Source organism: Sander lucioperca, chromosome 12, assembly GCF_008315115.2.
Source record: "Sander lucioperca isolate FBNREF2018 chromosome 12, SLUC_FBN_1.2, whole genome shotgun sequence".
NCBI lineage: Eukaryota > Metazoa > Chordata > Actinopteri > Perciformes > Percidae > Sander > Sander lucioperca.
The window spans coordinates 5707154-5729759 of record NC_050184.1 but is presented as its reverse complement, the minus strand read 5'-3'; the positions used below and the strand labels follow the sequence as shown (position 1 = coordinate 5729759).

The 22606-nt window shown below is 40.0% G+C and overlaps 1 protein-coding gene across 2 annotated transcripts; it reads right to left on the bottom strand.

The window, feature by feature from the left end:
- Positions 1-1556: 1556 nt before the first annotated feature.
- Positions 1557-21630, bottom strand: gnai3 (guanine nucleotide binding protein (G protein), alpha inhibiting activity polypeptide 3). 2 transcript variants are annotated; one of them, XM_031286599.2, is made up of 9 exons: positions 21017-21630; positions 11753-11795; positions 11091-11232; positions 10851-11008; positions 7443-7571; positions 6154-6283; positions 5618-5771; positions 4492-4695; positions 1557-2730 (listed from the first exon to the last, which is right to left on the bottom strand). In XM_031286599.2, exons 1-8 carry the CDS (start codon positions 21132-21134, stop codon positions 4505-4507), a joined length of 1065 nt encoding a protein of 354 aa, XP_031142459.1. In that variant the 5' UTR covers positions 21135-21630; the 3' UTR covers positions 1557-2730; positions 4492-4504. The 2 variants fall into 2 exon arrangements, with proteins under 2 accessions (XP_031142459.1, XP_031142458.1); XM_031286598.2 differs by having other exon boundaries at positions 4488-4695; positions 21017-21629.
- Between the last annotated feature and the right edge of the window lie 976 nt (positions 21631-22606).

The window sequence follows — 22606 nt, the reverse complement described above, 5'->3', positions numbered from 1 at the left end:
ATTTAGGGGATTGCTCCGGTGCCGCCGGAAGATCCATTGGATGTCCCTCATTTTCAGCCGGATGTCCCTCACCTTCCGCTTTCTTTGTGTTTGTGTTGACGTTCTAAGCTCCGGTGGATTTATGAGGACTATGGTTAACTGCTCCTCAGATCTCTGCAGGGTAAATCCAGACAGTGAGCTAGACTATCTGTCCAATTTGAGTTTTCTGTTGCAGGACTAAAACAATTTTTGAACGAGCACATGTTCCACCAAAACAAGTTCCTTCCCGAGACTATTTTGCAGAGGCGCCGTTATAAATAAACCAGAGCACGTTTTTCTCCTATCCTGGAGTGCTGTGTGGACTAGCCAGACCTTCCTCCACAGCGCTGTGGAGGAAGTTTTGGTAAAGCGAGACTTCCCTGACAGGAAGACATGTAATGCTGAGGCGTTTTAACCAGAAATTACATTTTGAAACTCTCAAGCACTCAAGAGTCTACTAAAACAGATGGAGAAACATGTCAGACCTTAAAGGATGAGTCTAATGTTATTAACAAATCCCATGAAAAGACCAAAATCAACAAATAATTTATCCAATGATTAGTCCTTTGAGCCATAAACCTCCATTATTGTTTAAAAACTATTAAATACACATCAATTGCTATTGTAGTTTTTGACTTTGATTTCACATTCTTTGTTCTGCAGATGTAAACACTCACTAGCACACCAAACTGTACTACTCCACAGCTGAAAATAGTCACTATATGTAAAATGTAACTATACATTTGTGACTTGTTTTGAAGATTTATGTCTTCAATAGGAACTAATGAAGCTCAGCGTAAGTTCATTCAGGAAGACTACTATAATTCACATTTCAACCCTCCTTCACCCCATTTACCTCCAGTTCTCATCATTTCCAGCGCCCACGGTTTCTCCATATTTCTATATATCCACAGCCTCTCTACCCCTTATAATTTAACGTTGCAATGGAGTCTAATCGCCCAATACTCTAACATATCAACATATTATGAAGTCTCTTCTGATTGAAATGGAATTGGGGCCGAGTGCAGCAGACAGAAAGGCAGAAGGTTTTGAGAGAAGGACTACCACACTGGGGTTGGTCTTTTTTAATGGGATTTTTTGAGAAAAAGAAAAATACAGAATATCATTAGCCTCATCTTTTAAACTGAACATGCACAAATTGGGGATTTTTGGCATAAAAAAATTAATGCGCTGGATCTGTCCATTCATGCTCTCATTTTGACTTGATTGATAACAGTTTCAATCTATGTTCTGATAATAACTCATGTCATTCATACATTTCCATGGAGTGTTACTACAGAGACAGCATACAAGGTAGGACAATGAGGACATATTGGTGAGTTGTGGTTTGTGCAGCAGTCGGAACAAACTGAGCCCTCAGCTCAAGCATACAGATGTGTCAAAGTCTAAAAATAGTGTTTCCAATTTGCATGACCTCCTTCCTTGCATGGTTTAAGTAAGACTACAAATCTTCAGAGTGGATAACATCTAATTGGTGTTGCCTGCGGTAAGATTATGGTGTAAGGAAGGGAAGACAACTTTGTGCCATCATTTAATGATGTTAAAAAAAAATCAAAATACAACTTCAGCAATGTACAGAAAGCTAAACTTGAACCTTCAGGGATGTTTTCTCTGTGCAGGAAGTTACTGATGCAACCCAAACTGTGCTCCACTACAGTACTCTGTATATCAGTAACAGACTTCCTCCTATTATTATTATTATTATTATTATTGTTAGTCGTAGTAGTAGTAGTAGTAGTAGTATGTGATGGCTTCAGCCAAAGAAAACAAAAACAGCCTCTGGCTATTCAAACTATCCCACTTTATGTTTGTATGTGTATGTGTTTATATATCTTCACTGATATCCATAGGATTAAGAAATGTACCTTAAAAAACCACTGATTGAATAATATTAGTCATATTCAAACTCTAAAACTATTAAAAAACCCACAGAGAAATCAAGATCTCCCTTTACAAATTGATTTGCAGTGATGTGTCTCATGTATAAAAATATTGTTCAATACAATGTTGTCTAGTTAATAATTAACTATGTAGACAGCCGTGTTGCTACTGAGTACACTCTTGCTAACTAATCCCCGACCCAAAAGGTTACGTTATATACATCAAAACTGCTCACAAAAAACCCTTTTTTCCATACATAAGTTATTGCATTCACAAATCCAGAAGTGGAAATACTATACAATTGCAACTCAAAAATGAAAATAAAATGCAATTATTCCAATAAAAGTGATGTGATACAGACTAAGAGAGGCTAAGAGAAGATGCAACAGAAAAAAAGTGAACAGAATTTACATGTGAAACTGCTGTGAGATTCAGCTGTGAAACTGTGAAATGCAGTGATGGATTTGTTTTGGTCCTTGTACATTACAAAGTATAAATGTGTCAGAGACATCAGAGGGGCTTTTCCTGCCAGCCCCCGAATGATGCAAAGGTCTTAAATATGACAGGACTCCACAGATCTCACAGTGATCATTTCACAAGCCTCCCACACTTATAACTTCCTCCCAATATGCTCTGCATCATAACATCTATTAAGACAAAAGCAATTGTAGTATCAAGTCCCCAAATTGTGGAATTTAGGTCCGGCATGCTGTGTGGCCACCAGCTCAGTCCTCAGTAACACATACTTTCCAATTCATCCTCTGCAGACAAGACATACCTGCCCAGAAGTCATGATTCTGCTCCAGACACCTGCAAGGTAAATGAAAAAAACATGAATTAATTAATATTGAATATAAATATAATGCCCCTAAACATGTCATTTACATCTTCACTCATAAGCTGCTTGGTAATAATAAATTACATTTTTAGATGTTTTTTGGCTCTTTACACACCAGAAAAAAATAGTTGGATGGAAACTATATATATACTATTTATACTAGGTATATATACAAAAGTCAGATGGGAACAACTTCAGTGTAAGCTACACTTTTCAGCCTCTCTACTTTGAGTTGAGTGCTAATGTTATTATGCTAAAATGTACACAGTTAGCATGGTAACAGATGTGAAACATGCCAATGTCCTGATGGTTACATTTAGCATGCATGTTTGATGTTTTAAAGATTAGCATGTTAGCTTGTTAGCATAACGTTAAGCATTGTCAGCATTTTTACATCCACACACAAAATACGTATCTCTGCCTTATTTATAATAATAACAACGTATACTTTATAACTTCAATTTTACAATTCAATTCAATTTTCTGTTAGCCCTGTTAGCATTGTGTTAAGCATGTTAGCATTTTTACATCCACATATCTCTTTCTTAACTTAAAGGTCCCATGGCATGAAAATTTCACTTTATGAGGTTTTTTAACATTAATATGCGTTCCCCTAGCCTGCCTATGGTCCCCCAGTGGCTAGAAATGGCGATAGGTGTAAACCGAGCCCTGGGTATCCTGCTCTGCCTTTGAGAAAATGAAAGCTCAGATGGGCCGATCTGGAATCTTGCTCCTTATGAGGTCATAGGAGCAAGATTACCTCCCCTTTCTCTGCTTTACCCGCTCAGAAAATTTGGCCCACCCATGAGAGAGAGACATCATGGCTTTCAAACGAGCAAAGTGGCAGTTGGTCAAGGCCACACCCCCACTCTCCACCTTACCACCCCCCCCTCTCTCCTCCTCAATAGCTACAGACACAGAAATGGCACGTCCTAAGTAAAGCTCATTGTGGGACTGGCTCTAGTGGCTGTAATTCTGCACCAAGGCTGAATTTCGGGAAAGAGACTTCAGATACAGTATTAGGGGACCACTAAGGTCCATATAAAAGCATCCAACGAGCACCATGCCATGGAACCTTTAACCATTCTCAAACTTCATTTGACTGAGGTCATGTTCATTTATAGTCAGCTTTTATGTAAAAGTAACAGCAACAGTAAAAAGCCAAACTGTTTGTTATATTTAACTTTAACCTTAGTTAGTAATGTGTAGAGTTTAAAAATGTTAAAACAATGCTGATCTTTGATGTCAATGTACTTTTATGTTTTGGATGGAGTCTGACCCACGTGTTTCAACAGTTTGGCCAGCCTTGTCGGTTTCACATTACTGTTCAGTTGTATTTTTCTGATTTCTTTTATGGGCCCAGTTTATTCAGTATGAAGGCTGAGGCTGACATATTCTGTCAATAGTTTTTTTATGTATGCTGTCATGAATTTTATTCATGTTACACTATATAAAAACTATATAAAAACTCAGGTGATGACCAAAGTAATTAAGATTGATGTGTCTTAGCCAACTTTCATTGCAATTCTGTATAGTATGAATATAGTTATAGTTATGAAGCTATTTAACTCTGGACCTGACAGGCCGACACATGAGCAAAGTCACAGAAGAGACTTGACTGTTGTCTCTGCGGTGATGCAACAATCTAAAAACTGTTTGCTTTGACAACAACACCATGTCTGCATCATTCTGCATAATCAGTAGTGCAGGTTAAAATCACTGTGCTCACCTACAGGGCCTGAAGCTTTAGTAGAGCCCGATCTCCGTCAGGTTAATCTTGATGATGATGTCGGTGACAGCGTCGAACACAAACTGCACATTCTTGGTGTCTGTGGCACAGGTGAAGTGGGTGTAGATCTCCTTGGTGTCCTTTCGTTTGTTTAAGTCTTCAAACTGGCACTGGATATAAGCTGCAGTCTCATCGTATGAGTGGCCACCTGCAGTAAAAAAGTTGTTTATAAAAAGAAGTTGGTTATAATTTACATGGAACAATCCTGTATGATCTCTGGAAAACAGCTCATCTTATTTTTAACAATATGGGTTAAACACACCAAAGCGAAACAAAGATGCCATTAATCTGTGACCAGCTGTGGTTTCCTGCCAGTGAGCTGCTTGTCGGTTGTCACCTTTTACAAATATTTGTTATTTTTTGTTGATGCAGGTTTTGTTCATTCTACTGTGGGATACATGGTGCTTTGAGCTTGTTTTTTGTTTAAAAGTGGAAAAAGATGACCAGCAAAACATTTGAAATGCAAACAAGGGCACTCATAATTATTCATGCAATTTATTCTGCAAGCGGCTGTTAAATTGTGTGACTGCTCTGTAGAAAACGCCTTTAGTGATGCTCACGATTAAGAAGTTAAAAATGATGAACCATGACACAAACTCTTGTGTTAGAGAACTATAAATAGATATAACTGTCAAAATCCATCATTGACATTAGAATGACCTGGGTGAACAAAACTGACAAGTAAAATGGGCTACAGTGAACGATTCAGTTAAACTTAATATGCTGGTATAGTGATGACGTTCACGTGCGATACACAGCTTAACAGTAAAACACAGAGCCTTTGTCTGATTGGTAAAAATGTCACTAGATCAAACATGCACATCTTTTATATTCAAAGCTTATTTAACACACACTGCAACCACAAAACTGGCTTTTGCTGCAGAATCGGTATGAGATCCAATGTGCTTTATTCTCTTAGTAAGGTCAAATTAATCCAGAGCACAATCACACAATCATCATTTCCATTCATCAAAACACTAGACACACACTAGAAACATAAGAGCGACGACACACTGTATAACAATTTCACGTTAAAACTTCAATAAGTTGCTAATACACCAGGGTCTCACCAGGGTAATCGGGGTAGCAGATAGTGAGCGGACTCCTGTTGATCTTCTCTTCAAACAAGTCCTTCTTGTTGAGGAAGAGGATGATGGAGGTGAGCGTGAACCACTTGTTGTTGCAGATGGAGTCGAAAAGCTTCATGCTCTCATGCATCCGGTTCTGCGGAAAGAGCAGATGTGAACTTACCCATAATAGGCCTTTTTCACAGAAGACATTTTAACACAGGTGTGAATAATAAAAATGAATGATGACCATTTCGGTTTCAACTGTCACAGTGCCGGTTATGCGTGATGTCTATGCCGACCTGAATCAAAGGCTATGTGTGGCACGTAAATGAAATAGCATGTGTACCAAAAGCATCGTAAAAGATACAGACTAATAAAAAACATATTTTACATGACTTTTAGTGGCTGAATCTAAATGGAAGAAGTACTGTTGTGTCTTTGCCAGCACTTACAAGCTATAAAAGCTGGCTTACTGTCACACTGTCATTACTTAATAGGACATTTCAATAGAACATAATTTTGCACCCATCACTTACCATCTCCTCATCCTCAGCCAAGACGAGGTCATAGTCACTGAGCGCTACGCAGAAAATGATAGATGTGACTCCCTCAAAACAATGGATCCACTTCTTCCTCTCCGAGCGCTGACCCCCAACATCAAACATCCTGTGCGCGGGCGCACACACACACACACACACACACACACACACACACACACACACAGTGGATATGTGCTTATTTGAATTGTAATGCCATTTTAATTCCAGTGTTTTATGAAGATGAGTGTCCTCATAAATCCAGGGCAAGAGCACACATACACACGCATGCTAGTGTCTGCTGCCTCTGTGTCCACCTGAGGCCCTCAGAGGCAAAATGAATCTGCACAGAGCTGTTTAACTGACACAGAAATGAAATACTGCTGTGTGCTTCAACACCAATTCAGTGATTGCACATTTCCAGATCCTGAGCGATTTTTATGGGGTTACAAAGGCAGGCCAGGGAGGCTATTACAGTAAATGTTTCACCAATATGTATAAGTACATGAGCTAGATAATGAAATAATGTAAATGGACTGAAGAGATGTAATCACATTTACTTCTACAAAGGTGGGTCATATTAGGCTGAATGCCAGTCAGCAGCATTTACGAGTTATAAAAGAGGCTTGAAAATCGGCACTTCAATATGCAGTTTCTAAAAAAGAAAAATCATCTGTGACCAGGTGCATTAGTCATAAAATAACTACAAAATGAATCAATATGATGAGGGAGCATTATGACAACATGATAAACACAGACAGATAGAGTATAACCAGCATGGATATACATCTAGTATACAGTATAAAGAACAATGAGATACTGCAAAATGTAATGCATGTGAAAAAAGTAATTTTTCATCAAATGTTTTCATTTTTTGTGACAGCGATGATCATCCGCTGTTAGATAATGGATCAAAGAAAAACAACATCACACTCATAGACTCCCAGCCTTTTTTTCTTGTGACCCATCATCACAATTTGCATATGAAGAGGTAAAACTATCCAGTATTTCAGAGATTATTTCAAAGACTGGAGTCCAAAAAATAAACATAATTTTGTATAGCAGAATTTAGTTGTTCAATGTTTCCTGCCCCGGTAATAATCTCTCTAGGAGGGTCCAGGCCCCCAGGTTGGGAATCCCTGTGTTTAGTTAATGAGAACATCTAAATGCTGACTGAAACCAGCTCAGGCCCTGACTGCTTGTTAAGCTTAATATGTTATTTTTATGACACAAGCAGCCCACCTGAGGCCAGGGCCCATCATGAGCACATAAATTACAACAACACTAACTTGAAGTAGAGATCTTTGAAGGTGAAGTGAGTCTCCACGATGCCAGTGGTCTTTACACGTGTGCGTAGCACATCCTGCTGAGACGGGATGTAGTCTGGCTGACAGATCCTGTCCAGGTCATTCAGGTAGCTGAGAGACAGAAGACATGGGTGTATGAAGATGATCCCTGAGGCAATACACACATCACAGTACAAATTTACTGTAGCGGTATCTGCAGTACAGGCAGCTCCCAATATGTGCTTCATAAAAACAGACATCACGTGGGAATATTAGTTTATCCAGGGCTTTTTTTTTTTTTAATAAAAAAAAGACACTTATGTCTGGTGAAGTGGAGGGTTTGCTCTGCAGACAGACGTCTGAGGACTCCATACTAAATATGGGCTCATATTTTGGTGCTTGATAAACACTGGCTCCTTGTGGGTTGAGTAAAAACAGACTAACTACCCTGGGTCCTCTTGACTCGCAGTGTGGACAAAGTGCACCATGACAGGCTGTTTTCAAAATTAAGAAAGTGTCCTTGAGCAACTTTCTTTCAAGGAGAGTGTGATATAAACGCTACAGCAACAGAAAACATTGGCCTTTATCTATGTCAAGATAATATAAGACTGGACTATATTTAGCTCATACTGCTTTATTTTCTTCATCAGATAGTTGTATCCAGTGATTGACTATCATTATAATCTGAAACTCTTTTGTCAAGTGAAGTAATATATAAACAGCTGCAAGTTGACAGAAACATTTTCCCATCATATTGTCCTTCAAGTTTCTCCTTTTTCAGGAATGCAATCAGCTGTACGACAAGCTGACACAAGACCATGGAGAACAAGACACATCTTGCCTCCCTTTTTGTTCCAGTGGAAATGTTACAGACATGAGAAAGGAAAACTACGGAGTCAAACTTGTCTATCTTCTTATGAAGAGGGAAACAAGATTACGAGAAATGTCTTTGCCAGTTTAAGAGTAAGGAGAGGGATGAACCAATTTCTAACTTCCCTATAAATTGTTGAAGCAGTTTCACTTCCATCTGGAATTTTCATAAAGTGTCAATAAGTTGAGTAATATCAAGAAACTTACACTTGTTTCATTGGACATTGATTTGGAATCAGGTAAGGCTGCAAATTGAAGATTATTTTTTTTATTTATTATTTTCCTCAACTATTAGATTAATTGTTTGGTCTATAAAATATAAGATGATATGAAAAAAACTATAATTTCCTAAGGCCGATGTGAAGTCATCAAATTTCTTGTTTTGTCCGTAGTCGCAAACCTAAATATATTCAGTTTATTATCACATAAAATAAAGAAAAGAAAATCATCACAACAGAGAAGACGTTGATTATATTTCTGCCGACTGACTGATTAATCAACTAATCCTTTCTGCTGTAGGATTAAGTAAAGGGTTCAGCCTTAGCTGCCTCAGTAGAACAGCCAACATAATAGTCTTGCATTTTTTTACATTACATTACATGTCATTTAGCTGACGCTTTTATCCAAAGCGACTTACGATTGCTATATATGTCAGAGGTCACACGCCTCTGGAGCAACTAGGGGCTAAGTGTCTTGCTCAGGGACACATTGGTTGATGTATCGCAGTGGGATTCGAACCTCGATTCGATTCTCCCATACCAAAGGCATGTGTCATATCCACTGCGCCATCACCACCCACACACGCATTTCCAGACCTTTCACCACAGCGATGCTGAGAAAGGTCTGACTCTGGTCCCTCCACACAACATTACTGGATAAGAGAAAAATATGCTCTGGTTTATTGGCATTTCTTTAAACCAATCACAATCGTCTTGGGAAGACGCAGCAACGCTGCCTCTGCAAAATAGCCTTGGGAAGGAACTTGTTTTGGTGGAACATGTGCTCGTTCAAAAGTTGTTTTAATCGTGCAACAGAAAACTCAGATTGGACAGATAGTCTAGCTAGTTGTTTCGATTTACCCTGCAGAGATCTGAGGAGCAGTTAACCATAGTCCTCATAAATCCACCGGAGTTTAGAATTCCAACACATAGAAAGCGGAAGGTGAGGAACATCCGGCCGAAAATAAGGGACATCCAGCCGAAAATTAGGGACATCCGGCGAAACCGGAACTACCCCGTAAATGAAATGCCGTCGATATAGACTACCAACATACTAAAAGATCCATCCCACCATGGACACCATCTGTTTGACCTCCTGCCTTCTGTTAGACGCTTCAGGTCCATCAAATCACGGACAGACTAAAAACAGCTTCTATCCCACAGCCATAAAGAACTGAACACTGACAAACACTGACACAGACTGTCTACATTGACCATCAGCAATACAATACTTACAGTTACAGCTGCATTGTATAGAACACTGCACAGATGTTTACATTCCAACTGCACCTTTGTATATTTCTTTGTACCCATTTATTCCCAACCATATTACGTGTATATAGGGCCACAACTCAGCCAATGTGCAATATCTCAGCTATTTTACTGTTTTTAAGTAAGTTCACAGCAAATTCATATTTTTTTTCTATAATATATATTTGTATTTTTCTCTATTTGTTATTAATGTTTGATGTGTGTGAAAGCACCGTCAGGATTGCTATAGAGACAGAGCGCATTTAAGTCCCGCCCCCACCAGAGGGGAAAACAATTCTCTGAAGTTGCCTCCTCGTCAATTCCATCTGCTAGCAAACAACAGAAAATGCCAAAAAGCTGCCGTGTGGTGGGATGCACTAACATGGTAAAGAACCCATAACTAAGTTTTTATAAGCTGCTGCAGACTGTGGGATCCTGACACTAACCTAACATTATGCCCAACGTTACGTGTGTAGGAAGCATTTTGTTACTAAGTCAAATATCCAAAAGTCAGTTTTAGACTAACTATATTCCTGTAGGTGAAGCCAGAGTGATAGAGAAAAGCTCTGGGTTAAGCTAAAGCATTCTGACAGTATGCAACTCTTGTTATAGTGGAATGTGGATAAATCAGAAAGCTATGCAGCATTAGCTTGCTAATACATAGCTAACATTAGCTTATTAACAGCTAACCTGTCCTCTCAGGTAGACATACGTTGCTAAAAAACATCCTTTGAAATGCTTAAATCTGATGTTTTTAGCTAGCTACAGGCACTTTGTTTTAGTATTTCAGCCCTTAGTTGCATATTGTGGCGCCGATTGTTTTCCCCTCCGGTGGGCGTGGTTTTCAGAGTGTGATACGATGTGCTGTCTTTATGTGTGTGCAATGACAATAGGAATTCTATTCTATTCTTCTATGAAGACTGACTGCAAGACTAAATTATTTGAGAAACCATTTATTTTGCAGATTATTTTCCCTGAACCACAGTGCAAGCATCTGTAATTTGACAAATGGTATAAGCTTGTAGCTGGCCCTTGGTGAGTCTGTATGTAGAGAAGTGAACAGAGTTCTCACTATGCAGCAGAGTCGTTGAGCTGGTACTCTCGTGATCGATCAAAGCAGGTCTGAACTCCGCCATCTCTCCACAGTCTCTGAATCACGCCAGTCAGCTCTGCCGACATTACCCCTTCCTCCGCCGAGCTCGCCAGGACAAACAGCTGGCGGGCATCGTCCTGGCAATGAAGACAATAATTCATATCACAAATGAGAATGTGGCTCTTTAAAAGTCATGTTTATTGAATGTAGTTAACTTACCGTCCGTGCAGGTTCCCCAAAATCTATCTTTAACCGGCCCATCGCCCTGATGATGGCCATGATGGACTGGATGGTGTTGCTGTACACCACCACTTTGTACTGCTTGCACTCCTCTTCTGAGTAGCCATCTTCATGAATAATTCTGACAAAGAAACAAAATCCAAACTGTTAGAATTTCTCAGAGTCCATATAAATATTTGACAGTGTGAACAATGGCTTTAACAAATGTTAACAGATTACAGATTTCAAACATTTCATGCAACACTGTCATTAGTGCTGGAATTTGAGCTTTGGTGAGCATGCAGCATGTCTAATGTGGGAACTGGGGGAGCCTATTCAGGTCCTGCCAGGCTATGGCTGGCCTCTGTGGCCATTGTTTAACATGTTATGCAAAAGGGAGCTTCCTACACTGCCTAAACGGAGTGAAATGAGGGTCCCACTTTGCCTCCACAGTATTTCCACAAAGATGAACCCTGTTTCTAGCCAAAGCTCTCCCCACCATATTAACCTCTGACAACAAGGCTGCAGCTAAAAGTGGGAGTGAGGGACTGCCTTTCGTCAACGTAATACAAAAATAGCGTCAAGGTTTCTAACAGGATGTAGGAGTTTGATATAATATCATGTGCAGGGTTATCAGGACTGTGTTACAAGCTGTAACTTACTTCATCTGCTTTACTATTGTGCTTTTCCCAGATTCCCCAGCACCTGAAAAAAAGGGACAGTAGTTATACGAGAGCAGCAACAAAAACACCTCTCATATGGACGATGGATCAAACCAGCTTTTCATAGCGGATGAACTTAATCTGATCTCATTTAATAATGCAGTGTACAGTATGTTTGCGTAAAAAACAACAAGAAAAAGCATGCTTGAGATCAATTTTAATAGCAGGCATTTGACTGGGGCCTGAGGGAATGTATATGGTCATGAAGTTCTCCTTTGCATGCTGCAGCGATCTGATGCACCAGTCAGCGGTTAGGGTATATGGGTGCATTAATTCTGCTTTGCTATTTATCTGCTTATCATGAAATGTGTATACCACAGCCTGGAGCTGAAGAGGTGTAGAAACACAGAGAGCATCATGGGAAATAATGAGTAGTGTGATGAGCTGGGGCGCCTCATAAGGAAGTGAGAGCTTTCACAATATTGTCCATCTGTGACAAATGTTGAACTGATGACTGGCGCAGTTGATATCAAAGCCTCAATTACAATAAAGGCCATTTGATAATGATGACTGCAACAATAATTTCACACGAGGAACCTTTACAGTATTTCTACAACAATCAGCCAAACAGGAAACTGTTGTCACGCTCCTGGCTGAGCCAGTGTTTTTCCACTGGAGAGACAATCCCAGATATTATGCTTGTCTGGGCGTTAGAGAGCAGAAGGGCCATAAAAACATCACATATGATTAAAAAGTCTGTCTGCAATCTAAACAAAACAAACTTGTTCTCTGACCCACTGTACAGTATATTTGCATAACAGCATCATCACAACATGCAGTGTTGTCAACCAGCACAGAAGGTTTCTTTATTGAATAGGAAAATTATTTTCATGATCTCGTATTCCCCTTTAACAGAAGCAAAGCAACCTCTTTAATGATAATGGACAGGGAAGGTTCACACTACCTTAGCCCTTCTGTGAAGATGGCTACAACAACCATTAGGAGTCACTACAACAGTGACATGGATGTGATCTCTCACTAACTGTGTTTACTGGAATCATAGAGTAGATGTAGGGCTGCAACCAGGGGCGGACTGGGAGAAAAACTCGGCCCTGGCAATTTCGTCCCTTACCGGCCCAATTTCAGACAGGGACATTATTTGCTTTATAATTGCAAAAACCAGGCTAACGTGAGATTATGGCGCCAGCAGCATGAGGCGCACTTACAGGCTTTCATATTTAAATAACACACACACTGGAGCAATTCATAAAACCTTCAAATAAACTACCATGCCACCATCTTAGAACAGAATGGAAATGCTTGCATATATAAAACATATTATTACATACTTTAACACCCAAAACACCGGAGTACGAAGACATAGCGGACCAGACACAAGCTTTTGTTTTGAAAAGTAGAAAGGCTAGAGAGGCTCCAGGCTGCAGCCATACAGTCTTGCATATTTTTGTCAAACTAGTGTGAAACACCAGTGTTACCGCATTTTTTTTCTTTTTTCCAGTGGCCCAAATCGGCCCAAGAGTGCATCGGCCTTCTGGCATTTGCTAACCGTCTTCTGGTTTGTTTCATGTATACTGCTGCAGTATCAAAGTTGGCCTCTGGGGAAAATTGGCAGCATGATTGATTGGCTGTGCCAAATATAGCCCCCCTAACAGATCAATGGTTACAATACACAACCAAGTCACTGCTAGGATCTGTGGAGGCGATTCAGTGCTTTGCCTCTGTGCCATATGGCTAACTCTACAGTAGAATCAGCAATTTTTAAACATTAGATGTCAAACTCACACAACCAGTGAGAAATTATTTCCATAAACATCTGGGGTGAGTTTACACTGGTAGTGAAGCCCCTTTTGCTTAATATAACCACAATAATTATCAGCAACTGCAGGATGAAGGAGTTTTCTGGCATTGGAATTTGAAATATGGATACCTGCTTCTTTTTTAAAGCAGCCAGGAACAAGTCTGAACCTGTGATTTTTTTTTAAATAAGGATGTACATTGTCTTAATATTGTTTTTTTCCCTAAAAGGTGGTGAAACACCTACTGCTAGTTAGGAATCCTTAGCAGATGAATTTTGTCGAGGAGTCTTCTAGTAGATTCATGTTCAGATGGCCGTCCAACAAGAATTAAATCCACAAATTCTTTAGTAAAGCTGTCACCAGCAAAAGAGATTTACTCACGTTCACACAGACAGGGAGGACAATTTGTGTTGATCCCTTCCCTCAGTCACCAATTCTCCTATTCATGGCATTTTTTGGCTGATCATCAACCATGGCTTCCTGCCAGTTCACAAACCAACTTTACACAGATCACTGAGTTGTCCAAACCCATGCAGGAGTCAGACTCCAAACCAAGCCTCATTTAACAAGAATCTGAAATTCAGATTGTTATATGAATTACTGTTCGTGGTCAAACAGGAGACCATTCTCATTGGACGGCTGAGTTGGCTCTCCAGCTTTGTGGTTTTGAACAAAGAGCAGCAGCCAAACTCATCTTTGTTTTTCCCCTATAACTCTCTTGTTCCAGCACAGACAGGGAGTGGAGGGCACTGCCTGGAAAAATCGCTTCCCCTCAACTCTGTGGTCAGAACTTTAAAATGAATGTGTCCATACAATGAGACTTTAACCTGCATTGGCAACACCACACATATTGGTTTGGAGTTAATCCTCACAGCTCAGTTAGCTGCTGGCTGGTGGGATTCATCTGTATCCTCGACAAAGTGATCCAACATTAAACTAGTCATTCCCCCTCAGGGCTCAACTACCTAAAATAGCTTGTCTTCCATGCAACAAAACGATGCAATCAGGCTGTAATCTATCAACAAAACAGTGGAAACAGTTTGATAAAAATCTCCTCACAGTTGTGGGTATAAATTACTCTGAAATGGTAGGAAGCAGATTTACCTGTATGGTTTTGTTCTGCCATATATTTTAGATCAAGGTGCAAGAAAAATCACTACAAACATAAAAGGACAACTGCCTTTCTTTGTAAAAACTAGTGCAGTGCCCATTCTAAACAGGCCACGTTTTGAACGTTGCTTGGCCTCTGGTATTGCTGCTTGCAGCTTTCTCGAGAACCGCTCATCAGAACAACTTCAAACTTGCCAATGCACTTCCTTGAGTCCTGTGCAATACACATCTGCCATGACATAGTTGCGTTCACTAGCAATGCTAAAGTATACGCGTCATTTGCTAACAGCTAGCAATTTAGGAACAGGCTGTTTACGGTAACAAAAGTGTTCTTTCTGAAAGTTACATCGCTGATGCTTGAAATGTGAGTTTGCTACAATGAAACGTCTCCAGTCTCTCTGTCTTCATCTGTTCTTGAATGTACTGTAGCGAGCGACGGAGAGCGAGCTGTACCCAGTATGCTGTTTGGCAATTAACACTTTGTTCTTGGCCCTCCAGAACAAATCACAGATACTATCCTTACTATGTTTGAAGGTGATATATCATGAAACACTTACTTTTTCAGAGCTTGTGCACATACATTTCGGTATCTGGAGTGCCTAGCAACCCACAAACTGAGAAATAAGACAACCAAGTCATATGTTTGTGGGCTGCCTAGATCAGGAAACATGGGATTCAACAAGCCATTCAGATTTGGCTTCCCTTCCTTTGTCACATGCAGGCTCATTAGAATATATCGCCCCATATCTGAGTATTTCCCCCCACGGCTTGAGAAATACCTTTGCAAAGGTGCACCATATTTTTCTCACAAGCCAATCAGAGCAGACTAGGCTTTTTGGGAGGGGGGCTTAAAGACAAAGGGTGAATACAGGTATATTCAGACAGACAGAGAAATGTGTTTTTTAACATTAAAGCAGCCATATTATGCTCATTTTCAGGTTCATAATTGTATTTTAATGTTGCACCAGAATAGGTTTACATGGTTTAATTTTCAAAAAACACCATATTTTTGTTGTACTGCAGTGCTCTCTCTCACTGCTGCAGATCCTCTTTTCAGCTGGTCTCTGTTTTAGCTACAGAGTGAGACCTCTTTTCTTCTTCTTCTTCTGTACCATCTTTGATTGCACTGCACATGCCCAGTAGCTCAGATGTAGATCATGTCAGCTAGCTAGCTCCATAGACAGTAAAAGAAAGGCTGTTTCTACAACATCGGTCAGTTACAAGGCAGGAGTAGCTAGGAGACTTCTAAATGAGGGCGCACATGTAAGTAGTTCTTTTGTAGATTATGGTGAACTTGTGTGGTGTTGTAGCAGTGCTTTGCTATTGAGAACGAGGTAGCATGCTAGCGTTAGCGTTAGCATGCTAACGCTAAGAGCTAATGGTTGCGGTTAGCCTGCTCGTTTCGGCTTGTGACGTCACAAGCCGTGCCGATTTTGAACAGCTCACCCAGAGACTGAAGGCAGGACACATTCAGAAACTGTATCTCACTCTAAACAGCATGGATGGATTTTTTTCAAAGTTTGTATGTGTGTGGAAGCACCAGAGACACAAAAGAACACCCCAAATCCCAGAAAAAGTGATTTTTTCATAATATGGGCACTTTAAAGCATGTAAACATGATCTTGTAGAAACACAAAATACATATATGAACCTGAAAATTAGCATGATATGTCTGCTTTAATATCTTCAATTTTTCATAATAAATAAAATGACGCATCTTGTTGATACTCAGCACTCTGTGGGCATCATGTGCAATCAGTGCATTATGTTGTAATGTCTTCAGGAAGTCCTGCTGCATAAATTAATGTAGTGATGATTTCATTTCAATGACTAATTTAATAACTGCATCTGCACTCATCCTTTTGAACGATGAATCATCCATTTCATTAAATACTTTGTACCTTTATTCTGGTAATAAGTGAGGACTTTCAGTCACCCATCTCTTCACCAAACTACAGCATTTCAATAGTACAGATTTTTTCACATCATATCATTCATTTGACATGAATTGTTCGATGTCATGCACAACTTTTCATGAGGAAAAAAAAGTCTCACAAACAAGGTTAAGAGTGTTGCACCACAATTGCATCAGTGCAATCAACTTGTGTGGTGCACACCTATTTACAAGGCAACACTTGGCTGATGCTGTATGTTCAACCTTTTTATACTTTTTGTACTTCAGTGTAGTTTCATTTGACGAGTGGGTAAGAAGTTACTATTTGTTTTTTTAATTTCACATCAAAATATTCCACAAAGGTGCTCAGAGAGTAGCTTTAGTTAAAGCTGATCTAATCAATATCTTTATATAAACAATGAATAAATTGACTATGTGTATATATATAGCTCACTTGAAGTGATGAACCCACAGAGAAGTATTACCAAACTCTGCAGTTCCCCTAAGCTCTACTGAGCGTTTTAGTGTATTTCAGCTTTGTTTTGGTTTTACGGCCCACAAATGTACTGTTTGGTTCACTCTCACTGCGTTTTGATAGGAAAGCTAGGTGAGAAAGGGGAGACAGAGGGGGAAGACATGCAGGAAACTGTCACAGGTCAGATTCGAACCCTGGACCTCTGCGTCGAGGCATAAACCTCTCAGCATCTTTTCCAGCTAAAAAAAACAACAACCACTGTACACCAGCAGACAAAGTTAGCGACTAGCTGGTGAACTTAGAGGAGCATTTAGCAGCTTAAGAGCCAAATACCTCTACCTGGAGATGTTGGAAAACAAAACAGAGCTACAAGAGAGTGAATATTGGACTAACAACAGCCATAAACACAACTTCAAATTAAAGCTGCAAGCAGTGTTGGATGGGCCCTCGCACCTCTGCGCGCGTCGGGGTTTACTGGCGGATGCCGCTCCTTGCGACCGTGCATTTGCGCGGCACTCAGACACCGCAAATTGTCACCAATGAAAAGGGAACTCCCTGCTGAGTTCAATGATACCTCACCCAAGACTCTACCTTAAACGGGTCACCAGTTATGATAGGGGGCGTGGCTTAAGCATAGGGGGCGTGCCAAACCATCACCAATGAAGAAGGAACTCTCTGCTGAGTTCAATGACACCTCACACAAGGGTCTACCTTAAACGGTTAAAATGTTATGAAAGGGGGCGTAGCCGGAGTAAGATGTTTGTCATATAAGGCTGATTTCCTGTTGCCAGCGGGGGGCGCTATGACCAAAAGTCAATATTGGCATGTATATGTCCTCAGGCCTGGACTCTTGTTGATTGTGGGAAATTTCAAGCAGATATGACAATGTACACTGTAGTTACAGCCACTTTCTCGTTCATCGCTAAACACTCAAAATGGCTGCCACGCCACGCCCACACCGTTTGACGAAAAGTTTTTCTTTTAATAACTTTTCATCTCTAAGGTGCTGAGATGGTACAGACCAAATGAAGTCCATCGAATTGAAGTCCATCGGATGAAATCTCTAGGAGGAGTTTGTTAAAGTATAGCACCCTGACTTTTAGGCCTACTTCCTGTTGCCACTAGGGGGCGCTATGACTTTGAGTCAATTTTGTCCGCTAAATGTCCTCAGAGTTACGCCGCCTTCACACTGGCACTTGAAATCAGCTACGTAATACGCAATACGCCCCCAGCGGACATCGTACTACACCGTGGAAAAGCTTCGGAAGCGACTCACAAAAATGGCAGAGAGACTAGAACAACTGATAAGTGTCTGAATGTACGATTCTCTATGACCTCTCTTATACAGATATAAATAGAGAGGCTGCTGCGTGGAGAAAAGTTGCCCAGGACGTTGACATGTCACATCGGTTAAATGTGATATAGCGGTATAATGTCAATAGTTCGATGTCTGTTGCTAGCTAACTAATTAGCATTAGCAGGTTTGTTTATCAGTACCATAGCAACACTGGAATTGTTGGACAGGAACCGTCCGTAGCCTTTCGCAAGAGTTCAATTCTTTGAACGCATCCGGATGACCAATTGACACGATTTTTTTCGCACCGCACTCGTTCGGACCCAGTTCGGACCCATTCGCATGCAGTCTGCGAATCTCCAGAATGACTTCTGGTTGTTTCGAAGCCGTATCGGAGCTGATTTCAACTGCCAGTGTGAAGGCGGCGTTAGAGTCTTATGAATCATAAAAAGTTTTGAGCCAATTGGGCAATGTACAGTCAAGTTACACCCACTTCCTGTTTCGATGGCGAAACGCACTAAATGGCCGCCATGCCACGGCCATGCCCTATGACAAAAAGTTTTTCTTTTGATAACTTTTCATCTTTAACTCTTAAGATGGCACAGACCAAAGAAGATTTGAAGATGATCGGATGAAATCTCTAGGAGGAGTTTGTTAAAGTACGAGATGTGGAAATCGCCAAAATCGCACTAATTTCGAACATTCAATTCAAAATGGAGGACTTCCTGTTGGGTTTAGGGTATGGTTCCAATGACATTTTTTGTACGTCTTGACATGCTACATATGTGTACCAGGTTTCGTGAGTCTACGTTAAACGCATTGCAGGGGCTCAATTTTTTTAACTTTGTAAGGGGCGCTAGCGAGCCATTTTTGTGCGCCTGTTCCCGAAACCCTTAAAATACGTAGATTTTCACCAGGCTTGATGCGACCGCCAATTTTGGTGAGTTTTTGAATATGTTAAGCCCCTCAAAAAGGAAATTCATTTGCCGGGAAAATAATAATAATTCCTTCTGTTTCAATAGGGCCTTCGCCGCTGTCGGTGCTCGGGCCCTAATAAAGGCTAATGTTCCTCCGATCTGCTGGATGTGAAAATAGGGTTTGCTAACACGTTCCCCACAACGAAAGGAAGTATAGTCTCGTGGAATGTCGACTTTTTTGTCGACCAGCATAATGTCACTGACTGAAGATAGTAGCCTCTCAACACTATAGGACACGTAACAGACTTTTGTCACTCTAGCCTATCCTTCGTTGGTAACATAGCTGTGGTGTCAGTGTGTCAGCATGCCACAATTTCAAATCTTACACATGGGGCCTTCCATTAATTGTTTTAAAGCAAAACAGGGACAATTTGTCATTGTTTTATAACTCTTTTTTAAATTACGCTGCTGTGATGGCATAAATAGTGTAACTGAATAGTCGCCTTACGAACAAAGACTACACAGCAGTCTGTCAAACAGCAGTTCCTCTGACCAGGTGTGATATTGTGACGGAAATCCGTATACAGTGTGATCCGTACACAGTGTCGAAAAAGACACTGAACCTGTAAGTCACCAATATCACGCAGCTGAAGTTTTGCTCCAGTGAGACGACCTGAAGTTAACTGTAACAGCCCAATATTTTATCTAATGTCTATTATACTGTTTACTATTTCTAAAAAAGTTAAATTACTACAAATAGAGCTGAGTTGATGAATCCATTAGTCGATCAATAGAAAATTAATTGGCAATGATTGATTTTTCTAGCAAAAATGTCAAACATTAGCCAGTTCCAGCTTCTTTATTGTGAGGATTTGATGCTTTTCATGTGATGGTATGGTAAACTGAATAATTTTTGAAGTTTTGAACGCTTGTTGGACAAATGAAGCAATCTTAAGACAACTTGGGCTTTAGGAAATTTATTTTATGCTATTTTCTGACATTTTATGGTCCAAATGTTTAATAGGCTATTCAAGTAATTGTAAGGTTAATACGAAATCGTCAGGTGCAGCCCTAAAACTCAGTACAGACTGTATCTTAATGTACAGTCTGTAGAGATACAGCAAGAAAAAAGCACAAGTTAAGTTATTGATAGGCTACTCGTCACATTGAACTTGTGATAATGTTAAGCTCAACTATTTCAGAAGTCATTACGGGACAAATCTGACTCAGAAATTGTTTTGTTTAATTATCTTAGACACCAAAATGATGTGGAACAACTAAAGAAATTAAATATACTACAATAATGCCCAGCTCCAATAGTTAAGCATTCTAATTTCTTAGTACTTAGCTAAAGTATGAACATTATCAGCATTCCCCTGCAGCTGTAACGTTTTGTTTGTAGGCACTGAAGTAAAACAGGCCTCCATGAGTTACAACGTGCTTTGTGAAAGTCAACATACCGTACTGTCCTCTGAGCACCTTTCCACAACTCACAGAAAAGCTAAAAGTACAGTAGTTTCCCTCTCACCACCAACATCCGGTTTACTTCTACAAGTTCTGTCCATAGACAGTTAAAGAAAAAGGTTCTGTCAGTGGACACATGATGAACCACAGCTGCATTAAACCAACAGAAGGACGAGTGTATGCAGTCATAAACTATAAAGACTGTAGGCCTAGTGTAAAAGTGAAAAGTAGCCAAACATTCATTGTGATTAAACTGATTGCATGCATTAAAAAGATACAGTAACAGTTCATACCGAGCAGAAGCAGTTTCACTTCTCTGGAGGATTTCTCTCTGTCTTCCCGCAGGTTTTTATCAATCATTTTACTCCTCTCCACCGCAGCTTTGTCCTCGGCGCTGATCGTGCAGCCCATTTTCACTCTCAAACTACTTCTTTAGTGTCGGATTATAGTTTCAGCAGCTCATGAGTCGAAGGGAAACGCCGTCAAACGAGCCCTTGAGTCGGTGTGAAGTTTCCCAGTTGAGAGAGAGGCAGAAAAGGCGTTGGCACCGGAGGTTCGTCTGTCCAACTGAAGTCTGATGCTGACACTGATTCAGTCCACACACTGCTGCCTGTAGGCTACAGGTGATCAAATACGGGATGTTAAACGAAAATGCTCCCCGAACAGATGTTTTAAAATATTTTTATTCAAATCGTCCGAAGTTTAGACTCACAGAAGAACATAAAAAATAGAAAACCAGAAATCTAATTACTTTTAAGTAGAAACTTGTATGAAAAATCTGTCGTATAATCCAACGTTTTTAAAGAAAAATTCTCAATAAAAATCAGCAGATTCTTTCCCTCAAGACTATTGCTGCTGCGCAGTCGCGCGTTCATCCAGCTGATCCAGCTGCAAACCAAGAAAACGGCACTGAAAAAGGAAAATTGATGTGGCCCCCGAGGCTGATGGGAAATGTAGTCGCCTCTAAACTACTAGATATGCTCATTCTGCCTATGTAGCTTAAATAGTGCTAATAGTCGGATACAAATCAATATGTACCTTACAAGCCTTCGTGAACTATGATGTCGTGTAGTTTCAAACAAGCTGAACACACACGTGCAGGTTTTCTCTGCAGTTTACATTCATTTAGGCTACAGTCAGAAGGAGCTTTATGTGGAGTGAGAGCGCCTCCAGTGGATCTATAGCTGACCTGCAGGTGTAGATTTTATAGATCTATCCAATCTGCACTTCACTGCTAAATGCACTTCTTGGGTAGGCTACAAGAGGTCAGGTTCAGTTTCAATCTTTTGTCTTAATTTTAAAGTTCTTTTGTCACTGGTCGCCTTACTATATAGAAGTTCTATTGGATCTAGTGGCAACTTTGAGTCCATCAAACATGTAGAGATATGAACAGAAGACCATGGGTTATTGGATTTCATGTGATATCGCACACTATGAATAGCCTACTCTGAATTAACCTCACCAGTATTTGTGTCAGACTGTGAACAAATGGATAGGACAAATTTTATTTGACATCATGTTACTATGGCAACAAGAAACCTTTCATAACAGGTAATTCTATTTTTGTTCTCTCCACATTGGCTTTAATGTCACCCTTTTCACAACATGCATTGTTTTATCCACCTTCTACACCTGCCAGTCATGATGAAATATTATAGTCTTCTTTGTCAGTTGATACAGCTTTCTGGTTGATAATGCAGCTGTGAATCATACTAGTACCACTTCCTAATAAGGTGCACTTTAAATGTAGGAAAGTAAAGAATGTATTATGTAGATTTAGAAATTGATTTCCAATACCAGTAAACCAATAAAGTTATTTAAAAATTGCATTTTGAATTGCTAATAGTGAACAGCTCATTAATTAATAGACCAATCAAAGGTCC

Coding starts and splice junctions, on each gene's coding strand:
- gnai3 (XM_031286599.2), bottom strand. CDS start 21,134: ATGGGCTGCACGATCAGCGCCGAGGACAAAGCTGCGGTGGAGAGGAGT. Junction 11,796..21,016: donor AGTGAAACTGCTTCTGCTCG/GTATGAACTGTT, acceptor CCTTTTTTTCAG/GTGCTGGGGAATCTGGGAAA. Junction 11,009..11,090: donor TTGGGGAACCTGCACGGACG/GTAAGTTAACTA, acceptor CTTCATTGCCAG/GACGATGCCCGCCAGCTGTT.